Source organism: Phycodurus eques, chromosome 12 (assembly GCF_024500275.1).
Source record: "Phycodurus eques isolate BA_2022a chromosome 12, UOR_Pequ_1.1, whole genome shotgun sequence".
NCBI classification, from domain to species: Eukaryota; Metazoa; Chordata; class Actinopteri; order Syngnathiformes; family Syngnathidae; genus Phycodurus; species Phycodurus eques.
In genome coordinates, this window is record NC_084536.1 from 2,556,089 (window position 1) to 2,569,680 (window position 13,592).

At 48.4% G+C, this 13,592-nt stretch overlaps 1 protein-coding gene across 5 annotated transcripts in view; it reads left to right on the top strand.

The window, feature by feature from the left end:
* Nucleotides 1-13,592, top strand: part of bcor (BCL6 corepressor) — a 45,422-nt gene that overhangs the window by 12,936 nt on the left and 18,894 nt on the right. For 3 of the 5 annotated variants that reach the window (XM_061692852.1, XM_061692856.1, XM_061692857.1), the window contains exons 2-5: nucleotides 6,249-6,330; nucleotides 6,452-9,541; nucleotides 12,117-12,173; nucleotides 12,715-12,892. In XM_061692852.1, coding sequence (XP_061548836.1) covers nucleotides 6,328-6,330; nucleotides 6,452-9,541; nucleotides 12,117-12,173; nucleotides 12,715-12,892 — 3,328 coding nt within the window. In that variant the 5' untranslated portion in view covers nucleotides 6,249-6,327. Of the gene's footprint in view, nucleotides 1-4,815; nucleotides 4,855-6,248; nucleotides 6,331-6,451; nucleotides 9,542-12,116; nucleotides 12,174-12,714; nucleotides 12,893-13,592 lie in introns of those variants that run through there. The other 2 variants (XM_061692853.1, XM_061692855.1) reach the window with 2 other exon arrangements.

The window sequence follows — 13,592 nt, forward strand, 5'->3', positions numbered from 1 at the left end:
TTTTGGAGAAACATATGCTGCCATCCAAGCAACGTCTTTTTCATGGGCGCCCCTGCTTATTTCAGCGTAACAATGCCAAACCACATTCTGCACGTGTTACAACAGCGTGGCTTCGTCGTAAAAGAGTGCGGGTACTAGACTGGCCTGCCTGCAGTCCAGACCTGTCTCCCATTGAAAATGTGTGGCGCATTATGAAGCGTAAAAGACTACAACGGAGACCCCGGACTGTTGAACGGCTGAAGCTGTACATCAAGCGAGAATGGGAAATAATTCCACCTACAAAGCTTCAACAATTAGTGTCCTCAGTTCCCAAATGTTTATTGAATGTTGTTAAAAGAAAAGGTGATGTAACAGAGTGGTAAACATGACCCTGTCCCAGCTTCTGTCCCAGTGTTGCAGCCATAAAATTTTAAGTCAATGATCATTTGCTAAAAACAATAAAGTTGATCAGTTTGAACATTAAATATCTTGTCTTTGTAGTGTATTCAATTAAATATAGGTCGAACATGATTTGAAAATCATTGTATTTATGTTTAACACAACGTCCCAACTTCATTGGAATTGGTGTTGTAGTATACAAAAATTTTCTCGCTACTCATTTTGGGTCCTTTTCTGCTTTGTCTTCTTGCTCGTAACTGCTCTGCTTTTCTTCCAGTAGACCTCAGTGCTGCTTGGCATGTTGCGACACAACATGGTTCTAAATTTAGACTTACCCATTGTAAAAACACAAACGATCGCTTGGAAATCTGCACTATATAGTAGGGCCGTGAACGATAAACTGCGATATGGTGGGGGAACACTTAAATGACAAGGTGGATGTGCATCTTTTGCGCAACCCCTTGCAGCAGGATAGACACGGTAGAGGGGGAGGAGATGGAGTTGGAGGCGGAGGGGGTGATCAATCGGACCATTTGGCACACGTCAGCCTGATGATCAATAACAATTAAAGGCGGCCACGCGTCCTTTTATGGCGCCTAGGTGTTAATGTTGTCGACAGGAGCGTGCACGCTAAGTGTGCCTTTCTCCTCCTTGCGCTCATTTGAGCGTTTAGTGTAAGGTGTGTGTGTGTGTGTGTGTGTGTGTGCGTGTGTGCGTGTGTGCGTGCGCGCGCGCGCAGAAAATCCTGTCACACACATGGCGGCAGCGAGACGAGGCCTCTGATTTGTGTGTGTGCGTGCACACCGTTTAATCCCTGTTTATCCCCCCACACCCTCCTCCCCTCCCACCCCCGTCGCTGTGGAGATTATCCTGCGTCACACTGCCCCCCCCCCCCTTCCTCCCCTAGAGCTGATCGCGGCTCTGTGCTCCAGCGCGCCTGGCAGGGCTCCAGGGACAAAAAAAAAAAGTGGTTTGGGGGGCGGGAGGGGTGCGGTAGGGCGCAATCACCGTTTCGGCACACCAGCCTCACGTTTCTCCTTCTGCACCTGCACTTTAGCAGATACTTCAAATCTGTCGGTGACTTTTTGTGCATAATTTCCATAGTGACCATAAAAAGCACTTGGTCAACTTGTTTGTGCTCCATGCACGCCAGTGCTGACCCCCCCCCCCCCCGCTGTGCCCTCCGCGCCCACATCGTGGGGAATTAGGAGGCCTCCGCCCAGGAGGAAATGATGAGCGGCGCCGTTGTTTGTTCCGGTGATGGAGGTCATGGCAAGTTCAAGTCGCTGCTGTCACAGGCAGGAAATCAGCGGGATGAGGCAGGCGCAAGCGTCCGTCCGCTCTGCCCCCCGCCTGCCCCCACTTTTTTTTTTTTTTTTTTTTTTCCCCCCCTCCCCCTTTTTTAAAAAAACATGACCTGTTCTTTTCAAAAAGCGGTCAATACTGAACTCCAGAGCGACTCGGCTAAAAAACACCCGGTGGTTTTTCTGTTTAATGGTGCGCGTCGAGGCTCCGCTGCTGCGGTCTGCTTTATAAACGCAGCACGACCACTGCACCCCCTCCCCACTACCACTGCCCCCCTCCCCTTCCACCCTGCCTGTCTGTCTGCCTGCTGCCGGCCGGCCTGCGTGATGTATTGGACGGCCGTCGGGAGTTGTTTGTTGCCAGGGACGTGCGCCCCCACACCCCCCTTCCCCCAATCAAGATTCATTCCACGTGCAGTATGTCAAAATGAGGTTGGAAGGAAAAAAAAAAAAGCTGTAGTCAGGCTAAAGTTGAATTTTGAAAATGGGGTAATATGCATCCCAGGCCACTAGTTGGCGATGTCACATTCCAACTGCGCTATTTGAGCAGCGCCGTAAGAACATGACATCACATGGCACAAGAAGGCACACTCAGTTTACGCTGTACTTTTGTTTTTTATGTGATAGTTTTTCATACAAATATTTACGGTAATTCTGACTTTACTATTATACTGTGTTAATGTAGGTTAGTTTAAAACTACGGCAGGTTTGGACTTGCATATAAATTGAGCTAAACTGGTGTAAACCAAGGACTCCCTGTAATTTGACAGCTCGTCATCAACAGAAACGGTGCGACAAATAGCCAAATAAAAAAATGTTTAAAAGCCAAAATATTTAAGTTTGTTCCACCGATAATATTTAAAAAGAGGAGAAAATGTTTAGCGCGGTGAGAAAAGTCAGAAATGATCGTCGTGGTTCCGTCCAGTCCGACCGAGGGCGGTAATGAGCATTACAAAGTGTTGGACATCTGAACAACTCAAGTAGTTTTTGAGTTATGGAATTAGCAATACAAGTAAATGAATGCATGCATGTATACAACAATAAATACTCTTTAAACTCTGAAATACTCTTGAAACTCTTAAACATATTTAAGACAAGATTTATCTTCCAAGTATTGTCGACGCGTCAAGCGGTGCGAACGCTAGATGGACATTTAGCTTGGTATAAATGCCGACTAATTATTCTAATGTTAGCAAAGTATGATGCGCCCATCTTCCCGAGCTGTCGGCTCAGCCGTAATGACGACGCATACTGGAGCGGCACTTCATCCTACTGTGCGCAATTTGTGCATGCAATGAGGCTGCAATGAGTGATCTGCGGCACAGTGTCGCCCATGTGCACGCGTGTCATAATCAGGGGTGTGGTCTGTACATTTAGTCTTCAGTCAGTCTTTTTTTTGTTTTTTTTTTCTCTTCTCTTCCCACAATGTCAATACTGGCCACGTGTGGAGCTTTAAACGTAAACACTGGTCTATGCACAAGCAAGCAGTCACGTTTGATCCGGGAGGTGTTTTTCGGGTCAAAGTCACACCTGCATTTGCCAGTCAATTAATAAAGATGCACCGCCGCGCTTGCTCCTCATTAGACACAACGTGTCATGCCGTTAGACGTGTGTTGTGTATGCAGCTGCTTCCTCAATCAGGATACACACAGGCCGTGGGGGAGAGACTACAGCGGAACCTTTAGGCTGAGATGTCGAAATTGTTTTTCCCATAGGAAAAAGCCTGGTTTAAAGTGTGCCTTTTATTTTGATTAGAATCTGGTTAGAAGACCGAACTGAATTAAAAAAAAAAAGCTCAATATAACACTTCATCCGGAATAAACAGGCTGCAGGGGTGCAATATTCCTTTTCCCAAATGGATCCAGGCATGTAAACGGTCAATCGGAGTAGTCAGGCTGTGTTCTGTCTGCGCATGTTCTGTCTTGATGTTAATGCGCAATGACGTATGGCGGCTTCCAAGCAGAGCTGGTCTGTGACGGAGATCTTGTTTTTAACTACTTGTAACTTGTTTTTATCAGCCTGTTGCTTTAAAAAAGTGTAAAAACAATTACAACTACTGTATAAGACAACTGACCTCCATCTTGATACATCATGTGATGTTTACATCGATCTCCCCATGTCACGTTTGTTGAACAGCTGTTCCGATTACTAAATGTCACGTACACACCAGATCGGAGTTTGTCACAGTAAACAGTTGACCAGAGATCTTCAATCGGAATGAGAAAAAACTCTGCATGTAAACAAGCAATAATAAAGTAAAGCAGCAATGTTGTAACACTTTAACAGTCTCAACTGTCATACAAGTGTAAAAATCTGTATAAATACAATGTGTATTTAGGACTTACTAGCGCATAACAACCGTAGCCATTAGTAATTGTACAAGTGATTGAAGCATCGTTTTCTAAATTGTACAACCTTCTAGATGAATTGTTGCACGTTCCGTTGTTCCTTCTCAAATGTACCTTCTTATTTTTGCTTGTAGTTGAATGCGTGTACTTGCACAATAGCCAAAACCTGTGCATGCCCCCGTCCCTCACGTTTCACCACGCTGTCGTCTTAAGTTGCGCGTTTGTCTGTCAAGGCAGCATGGCGTCAAATGTCTACATTCCTATAAGAGGCTTATTTTTTGTTATCTTGTTCAGTCTCATTGAGCGCAGATTGCTTTTTCAATGCCAGATGAGCTGCTGTGGCGGTGGTGGGTGCGTGTGTGTTTGTGAGACAGGAAGCGGGAGTGACGCACGTGCATGAGCTCGCTGCGCCTCTGCACGCACGCCGTTTCAGTTCTGTCATATGCGGATGTTGTCGAGGCAGGCCTGCTCGCCTCGGTCGGAGGTGGTGGGGGGGCGCACTGGGACAGGGAGGAACCGTGATGAGGGGCCCGCAGCAGCCTGATTAATGGGCCTCGGGTCACGGCAATAAAAGTGGCGTGCCAGCGAGGCTCGGCGTCGTTCCTCTGGGATGATAGAGGAGAGCGCTTTCTCTGCTGCTCTCAGCACTGCTGAGCACGGCAAGGCTTCGTTCTTTACTATTTAAAGGCTCTTCCCTCCCCCACGCCTCGGCCTCCCACCTTCTTCCTGCGCGAGCTCCCCTTATTAGGGCCGCCTCGCAAAAAAATTTCCTCATAAGGAGACATCACGTACGTAAATGCGGACAACCTCCTAGCCTAGTTATTGTAAGTCGCCATTTTCCCGTTTTTCCTTCTTAAAATAATGGAGTCTTATGTCGTATCAATTTTAGTATTCCACGCCAATGAAAAAAAAAAAACGTATGAAATTATGGTTCAAATCAACACGAGCTGTTAGTTTCCATAGTACAGGTTCGTAACGTCGACGCCAATTGAAGTAATCAATTACTGTGACTGTGACTGAAATTGGTCGTCTTGTTTTCTTTTAAAAGCGTCAATCATTCGAGGCTGGCGTTTGCCAAGGCGTCGCTAGCAAACTAAGTGGATCTTGCCTTAGCACTAAGTCTCGCTAAGAATCTATTGTATAAGTGACAGGGTGAGCCAGAGTTTCTGGTTACGTCAAAAACAGGCTGTTTTGTACTAAGCAGCCAGGGCGTAGACCTGTGTACCATGTTTATTGTAGTAAATTCATTTTCTGGTTCAGTGAAACTTTCATAAGGAAAAGAGCCAAAAAAAAAAACATCCATTGAAAACATTGCTAGCAAACAAAAGAAAACTGTGTCGCTAAGAATCTTTTGTCCAAACGATCATCATAACCCACCGGATAAAACGCATGGATTTAATGTGAAAGGCCAATTAGAATTTCCTTAACCATTCAAATGAATAATTGCGACTTATCAATTTAACAGACCAATTAATAACGGATTAAAAGGTCATTTCACACACAATCAAATTCCCTTTTTTTCCGCCCTTACTCAAGCTTAAACAATCGTTTTTTTTTAAACTGTCTCTTCGCAACAAATGTCTTTCGTTTCCTGTGGCTTTAGTGCAGAGTTGTGTTTGCATGCTCTGCTTTTACACGTGCACGTTGGCCGATCTGTGTTTCGGTGTCGACGGGCAGTAAATGGTCCCCTACTGACGCGGTCTCTGATGTATAATCTGGCCTCGCTCGGCGGGCTGAGGCAGCCCGAGCGTAGGTCAGAGAGGCCAGCGAAAACCAGTGTGACTGAATGGCGGCATCTCCGCAATGTGCGTCAGCCTACAGGGGTGGTCAGGATGGGGGTCACGGGAAGGGGAGCAGGGTGGGATGTGTTTGTGTGGTTGCTGAGTGTTCCTGACTGATGGAAGAGGAGCTTAACTCGTGGCTTTCAACCGTGCTGAGCTTGTTTCCAAAAAAGAACGGTTGTTACGATTGCTCCAACTGCCATTGCTACAAGCAAGAACCAAAGGATAAATGCTCAAACGTGTGTGACTTTCAAGAAATATGAAGTGATTATGATCATGGATTGGCTTCCATGCCCCAGTGATTAAAGTATATTGGCGCTTTGACATTGGGAATTGCATAGGCAGATATGCGTCAAGAACATGGGCAGTTTGTGTACAACAAAGTGTTTGTGGCCGAGTCAAGACACTTAGTGCTAAATACTTGCTCGTCTTCCCAGGGTTACTTCTGTTCGTGATGTCGATGCAGAGACACAAACCAATCTGGAACTAAGACGAGGGAACCAGATCACACAAAATATGGTACGTCTCTGAGATTAACCTTTCCACTCATTTTCAAGACTTATTTACTTGGAAAAAAACTAAGAGGCATTTTTGTATTTGTAGAAGAGATCTTATTTTCTGTTCACCATTTTTGCTGCAGGTGGATGCAAGGTTGACGCCTCTGGCGGCGATGGGGCTGGACCGAGGCACCCTGATCCACGATGGTCTTCGCCTCCATGGTGGCGTTGTGTACCCAGGGATCAGAACGCTGCAGACAGAGAAGAATAGAGAGGCGGCCGTTCTCCCATTGGGTTACAACAGGGATGGTCTACCTGACCTTGTCTACAAGCCGGATGGCCCTCTGGACAGTCGTAAACCCTCTAATGGATACCTGGGCCTCTATAAGGGCATCCCTCCTAATTTCCACAAGCCGGTGCTGATTCCTGGAGCAGAGGGTTTAAGCTTGGAACGACGTCTGGCACCTGGGGAAAAAGCACCTGAAATGAGCTTGGCGAGCACTGGCGGTAGCTACCTCCGTCTGCCGTGGCTCAACCCTTACCCAGAAGCGAGCATGTATCCCTTCATGGACTCATCCAAATATGCCGCTCTGAACATGTACAAAGCTTCGTTGCTCAGCCAACCCAACCCCTACCTTCCCCAGCATCTGGCCTACCCTTCTCTTTGTGCACCCCAAGGTGGAAATGTCAACCCTGTTGCAGTCACCTCTGCGGCTGAAAGGCTCTACTATATGCCCACCTACCCACCTCCTACCATGTCCTCTCCCCTGGTGGCGCCCCAAATGAGGATTCCTCCGGTCTCAGTGGCCCCCACGTCACTTGTGCATTGCCAGGACAAGGGCCTCGGTGTAGCGCCTCCATTTGTACAGCAGCTTCACCAACATTCCCCTCTTCCGCAGCATCATCAGTCTGTTATTGACAGGGAGCGATCACCCAACAGGAGCACTCGACCAAGCAGACCTCCCTCTAGGACTGGCACCAGTGCCAACAATAATGCCAGTATTACAAGCACAGGTGCTGCCAGTGGTGGAAAGAATAGCCTGCCTTCTGACTCCTCACCTCATGCATCCTCTCGCCTTTCCCAAACTCTCATTGACAATTCACTGGATTTACAAAGGCCTGTCGCTAGGTTGGGACAACCGCCCGTCTCTTCGGCTTCAATATCTTCATCATCTGCCGCGCAGCCCATTTCTCATCTGTTATCTGTCAGCAGCATGGCATCAGAGCAACCCTCCCCTGCCAGGCCACGGCCAAAGGATGGGGCGCCAGGGGCTGAAAGGAGACATAGCAGGTCACCCTCAAAGTCCAGTTTTGACAGGACCACTCACCAACCCCAAGCAACCAAAGAATTGGCAGAGAAGCCGTTGGATTTGTCTGGAAGAATACTGGAGTTTGGACTTCCTAATGGGTTCCCAATTAAGATGGACACTATTGCTCCAGGTGCACGTTATGGACTTCCCCCAAGTGGAGAACTCTTAAAAGAGAACCTAGCTCTCTCCCCCTCCTCACACCCTCACTCTGTGGTAAACAGCACTTCTTCAAAGGTCTCGGAGAGACCAGAGATGATCAGCACTTTACACTCCTCCTGGGTGGTACCCAGCCGGTCTCCCTCTCAAACTCAGCACGCCCCAGGCTTATCCCCATCTCCCAGATCTAATGCAGATCTGGGATCTTCACAAGTCAAAGGCTCCTCCCCTTCTGTCATCAAACACAAGAATCTGGAAAGAGTGCTCCCTCAGCCACGCATCTCGTCTTGTCCGAGGATAAGTGAGCCCAACTCTGTATCGTCAGACTCCTCTCTCATCACAGCCAGGGGTCTATCGCCCAAATCAAATGGCGATTGGGTCAAACACAGCCCTCTTCAATCGGAACATGTGCCAGTCATGGGCCACCACAGAGAGGGAGCTGAGAAGTCCTCCCATAATGCTAAGCGAGCAGAAACGCTTCCAGAGGCGTCATCGTACAAACGGCCCATGTTGGAAAATGGCCACCCAGCTGGCCCCCTTTACCTTCCTCAAAGTGACGCTTACCTAACCCACAGTTTGGCCTACGCCAATAGATACCTGCACTACCCCATCACTGACAGTATGGCACTTCACTCTCTGCCACTTGCAGGGAAAGGTCCCGTCTACCCTCACCCAGTGTTGCTAGGCAGCAATAGCCTTTACCCCACCCACTTGGCAGCGAAACCCCCGTTACCCTACCACAATCTACCGCCTGCTTCAGGAGGTGAATACCTTTCTTATAACTCACAGGAGATGTCCCACCCACTAATGCAGCCTCCCTCTGATAACAAGCTTTCAGAAAGGGGGGATGGCAGCCTGAAACTACGAGGACACGAGAAATCTAGGAGTTCTTTTGAAGAAAGAGAGAAGAACATGAGCAAGGAGATGAGAGAAGGCAGCCAAATAAAGTCAGATAAAGAAGCATCAGCACAAGGACAAAGTGGCAGTCAAACTAAAACATCGTCTCCGTCTGTAACGTACCGAGAAAAGATTGAATGCATTGACCTTGTCCACTCGGACACCGATGCAGAGTCTACACCAACAGTCCAGAAACAACCCTCTGGTGGATCCTCAGCTTTTGACCAAAATGAACGTTACCATAGCAACCAAAACACAACAAGGGTGGAGTATGAGCCAAAATTTCACCTTTCCCATCCTTATCCTATTCTCTCCGGACACAGCCCAACACGGAAACCCCAACCCACAGACAGAAGGCAGGAAACGCACTATGGAAAGCCAAAGGTTGTTCAGGACGCGGGCTGTCCTGGAGCAACATCTAGCACATCCCCAAATGATCCAGAGAAACTCTGCCAAGAACAAGAGGAAGACTCCTCAGAGGAACAGTGCCCCAGCCCTGACCCTGCAGACGACGACCAGAGCACCTTGCGGTGCGCCCGTACGTCCGGTGAGCGCAGCTCTGGTAAGGGCGAGCGAGACAGCAGGGTTCCTCACTTTACTCCAAATTGTACGGTTATGGCCCAAGAGGCGAACCGGGACGTGTCGACGTGCAGAGACATTGAAAATGAAGACAGTGTTGTGGACCTCGGGGAGTCTCAAGGAGAGGGCGACGACGAGGACGATTGCCAGAATTCCAAAGGCTCTCGTCGTTCCAGTCTGGCCAAGAGAATCGCCAACTCCTCTGGCTATGTCGGAGACCGCTTTAAATGCGTCACCACGGAGCTGTATGCTGACTCCAGCAAGCTGAGCCGCGAGCAGAGAGCTCTGCAGGTAAGGCCAATTAACATTTGTGTGTGTGCGTCTGCGTGTGTGTGTGTGTGTGTGTGTGTGTTTGTATATGTTTTATGTACAGTGCAGCATACGTTGGGCAAATCAATATGTGCAGTTCTCAAACATTTCCATCATACAATGGAACCCCTAAAGTTGAACGCTATCCTCAGATTTTGAAAGTGGTTTCCCTGCATGAAGTAATAGAATTAATCTGTTCCAGGGTCAAACTCGCTGTATAATAAGAAAAATAATATTGTCCTGCATTCATATTAAAATGTACAAAGCGTTAATGATGGTGGAATTCAAAGCTGATTGCCACCATCGATGCAGCTAAAATATCTCACTTGGTTTTCAATTGCCACACAAGTGTAAAAATAAATCAACCACTGTTAATAATGAAACACTCCAGTTTAGAATTGATAAGTAACAAGGACATGTGGACCCTATGGGGTCTTACTGCTTTGAAGTCCGCTTACTTGACCTAATGTCCAATGTAATATTCTTCCTCTCTTCTCACATTCATTTGAACTCCAAACTTTTGTGCAACTCTCGCGGTGTATGTATCCACAATTGTAGGTTGGACTTTAGAGGTTCCGCTGTACTTCAAACACCAGAATAAGCCCGACAAGCTCTTTATTCCCATGCCAAAATTCCCAGAACTCCCTCTGGATCACATCTTGCATGTGACTGGCATACTGCTTTTCCAGCACAGCACAAGACTAATCCCCTTGCTGTCATGCTACTGTCCTGGCAACAGACTTGACCTTCCCCCTCCTTTTTAGTTTATCACCATCTTAGTCAGCGCGCGCAAGGCCAGTCGACGCCCTCTATCAGGGATGGCGGTTCAAAGGTTAACCAGGCCTGCCATGTCTGTGTGTTGATTAGCAAGCAGGCGTTTGCTAAAGGTTATTCTCGGTGCGTCCGCACGCGCTTGTCCTTGTGCGAGTGCCCCAGGGCGAAAACGCATGTTTGACGCCGCGATAGCGCTGCGTCGGTTTTCCCGAGCATGACTGCGGTCGGCCCTCGCTGTGCACAACTGCTGCCGGCTATGCTTAACCCCAAGGTGAGGGGCAGTGGCGGGCTTGTCGTGCGTGCTTCAGTACGAGCAGCTGCCCTCGCTGGGCTTTCCTGTTTGGCTATGCCCTCCCCCCTCGTTGCTACCAGCCAACCCGCTGTGCTGTCCTGCCTGCCTTGTTGCTGTCCAAGGTCATAATTCTCCTGTGCCCCTTTTGGCTAAAAAGACCCCCTGCCCTTCTTTCACTCACTCGGCACACCTCAAATTACATCCACATAAATTACACCAGGGGTGAGAAACGTATTCCCCTATCATGTTTAAAGTCTGTGGAGGGCAGGTCTTTACCATTTTGAGGGCTTTGCCAGCCTCAAATAATTGTTTTCATCCGAGTGAAAATGTATCTATGGTTGGCATGTCTATCATGAGTAGAGCAACAAAAACATTCATACGCGAAAAGACACCGGAACCCATTTTGGTTTGAAGCGGCCATTTTAGGGGCGTTTTGGCTATTTCCAAGGCTCCTTCAAAAACAAACTAGCCCAAGAGATTTTGTTTGATTGCTACCACATTTGAAGCATGCATACCAAACAGCTAATGAGAAATTTGCGAAGAGTTTTTCGGCATTGTTTGCGACCGGCGCACTTTAGCAAACTTTCTCGCCATAAAACGCACCGCTCTAAAAAGTCAACTCCTCGAGGTCAGAGCCTGACCAAACTTCTTGTGTGTGATGAAGGTCACAACCTGAAGAGATTAATTGGCGCCCGACAAGCAGAAATGTATACCGGCAATCACACCGCTCCTGGCGTTGTGATTTTCCTCCGCCTGGCGCTTCCAAATTGCGCCTCGTGTGCGCCTCGTGCATGTGGGTTGGAGCACCCCTTCGTCTCTGCTCGCAGCTTTCATTCGTTTTTAGAATTGCATGACAGGCCGGATTGAATGCTCTTGCGGGCCCACAACCCATGGGTTCCACACCCCTGATGAGTACACTTGACATTTGTCGCTCACATACGTGCATTTGAGCTACTGTTTTGTTTTTTCCTTCACTTGTCATGCGGTTCGCGTCCATGCGCCAACATTCCGCATAATAAAAAGCCAACAAACCCTATGCTTTGTTATCCACTGGCACAGAGGCAGATTTGTTAATGTGTCCCAAATGTCTGTCTGTGTTGTTGTTGTTGTTTTTGAAGGCATCCTCGTGAACTGTGGTTTTATCTGTGTCATGCTTGCCAATGCGTAGCTTCAGCACAAAGCTGTCAAACGCTCAATTTCTGGACGTGTGATGATTGAATTTGTTTCGGGAAAACAAAAGGATAATAATGACTAATTACTATAAATTTTTTCCACTATGCCTCTGAACCAACATCTTATTTTCCAAATGTTCAAAAATGATTTGATAATTTTGTGCTGACCTGTTGAGTCGTTTTTGGTTTGTTTGTTTGTGTGTCATTTTGTGGGACTGCCTTGTGTGTGTCAAGAAACAGTGGAGAAACCTTTACATTAAACACGAGAATGAAATGATGGACAGTTATATTGAGCCCACCCCCCATTCTAATTGCTTAGATGGAAGTCATATCACGAGAGGGGAGTAATATAAGTCAACCTGCAGCTAACTGGGAGGTCAGTTCTTTACATTTCTTATCACATCTGCCTCTGATGGCCTCTTTGTCTCCTTGTTGTATACTCTGCATCGCTGCACACTCCTCCTTTTTCGCACTCCCTCCTTTCCCCCACCCTTTATCCCCCCTCTTCCCGGCCGCCTCGGGGCTTAGATGTATGTTTCCTAGCCATGGTTGTATTCCAGGAAGGGAAGATGTGCCAGGACTTTAAGGCCCAGCGCGCATGGACTTACAGTGGCTGCAGTAGTCTAACCTGCTGTGTCTTGATGCTTGTTTTCTTCCCCCCACCCCCCCACCCCCCCTTTTTGTCTTGTCGGTTTAATTTCTTGGCGTTTTCTTTCATTTAAAAATTTATTTTCTAAAAAAAATATATAGTTTTTTTTCTAATGCACATTTACTTAATTGTCTTTTGCCTTTATAGCTGTTTAGGCCAGATTGAGGCTTAAGAGAGGAGAGTGTGTGTGGCTCGGCCAGACGACGAGTGGTTTTCATGGGATTTCTCTGCATTTTTTTCTTGTTTGTGTGTGTATGTGCGTGCACAGCGGGCGATGATGCGGTTCTCGGAGCTGGAGCTGAAGGAGAAGGAGGGCGGCGGCTGTGTTGGCGGCGGCGGTGTGTGCGTGTCTGCGCCGACAGCGGGACGAGAGCTGGCGGACGGCCAACGCAGAGAGCGAGCGCTGGAACTCGCCCAATATGCCACCCGGCAGGGGGAGAGGGAGGGTGAGTGCGCGCGCACACACACACACACACACACACACACACACATCAGCATGCTATAAATGAGGACTCGGGGAGTGACACACAAACAGTAAGCGCGCACATGCAACAAACGCTGTGGCGAGCGAGACCGGGTCACTCTAAAAAAAGACGCTCTTCCTCTGTCGACGCAGACGCTCTTGTGCAAGCGAGCGAGCCGCAGGGACGCGAGGGGGGAGTTTTATTTTCAAGAAGCCTTTTGTGCTTATCTGCGCGCAGGGATATGATCGAGAGGGAGGGCGGGAGAGATTGTGCGAGAGTGAAAGCAGTGTGCGGGGGGGACGGGGGTGAAAGCGGATGGGAGAGCGCAACAGAGAGGGACGGAGCGGAAGGGGGGGGGGGGGGGGTTAGTTAGGTTGGCGAGGAGCCCAGCTGCCTGTCGGAGCGAGGCCGCGGCTGACGTGTGAGCCTAATTATGGCATGGGGGGGGTTTAGAGTCACGCTTTATGTGAGAAGGGTGTGGTGCGGTCATGCCGTGGGGGAGGACAGAGGACACAGCAGCGAAAAGGGGGACTGGGGGGCGGGTGCGCAAGCGGCAAAAGTACACAGGATGTTGTCTTGCCTCCGCGGAAGTGTCGACATCGGCAGTGAACCATCAAGCCGCTGGCTCGGCTGACATCAGATTAAAAAGTCTTTACCCCATCAAAGTTTTACTGCCTGTCTT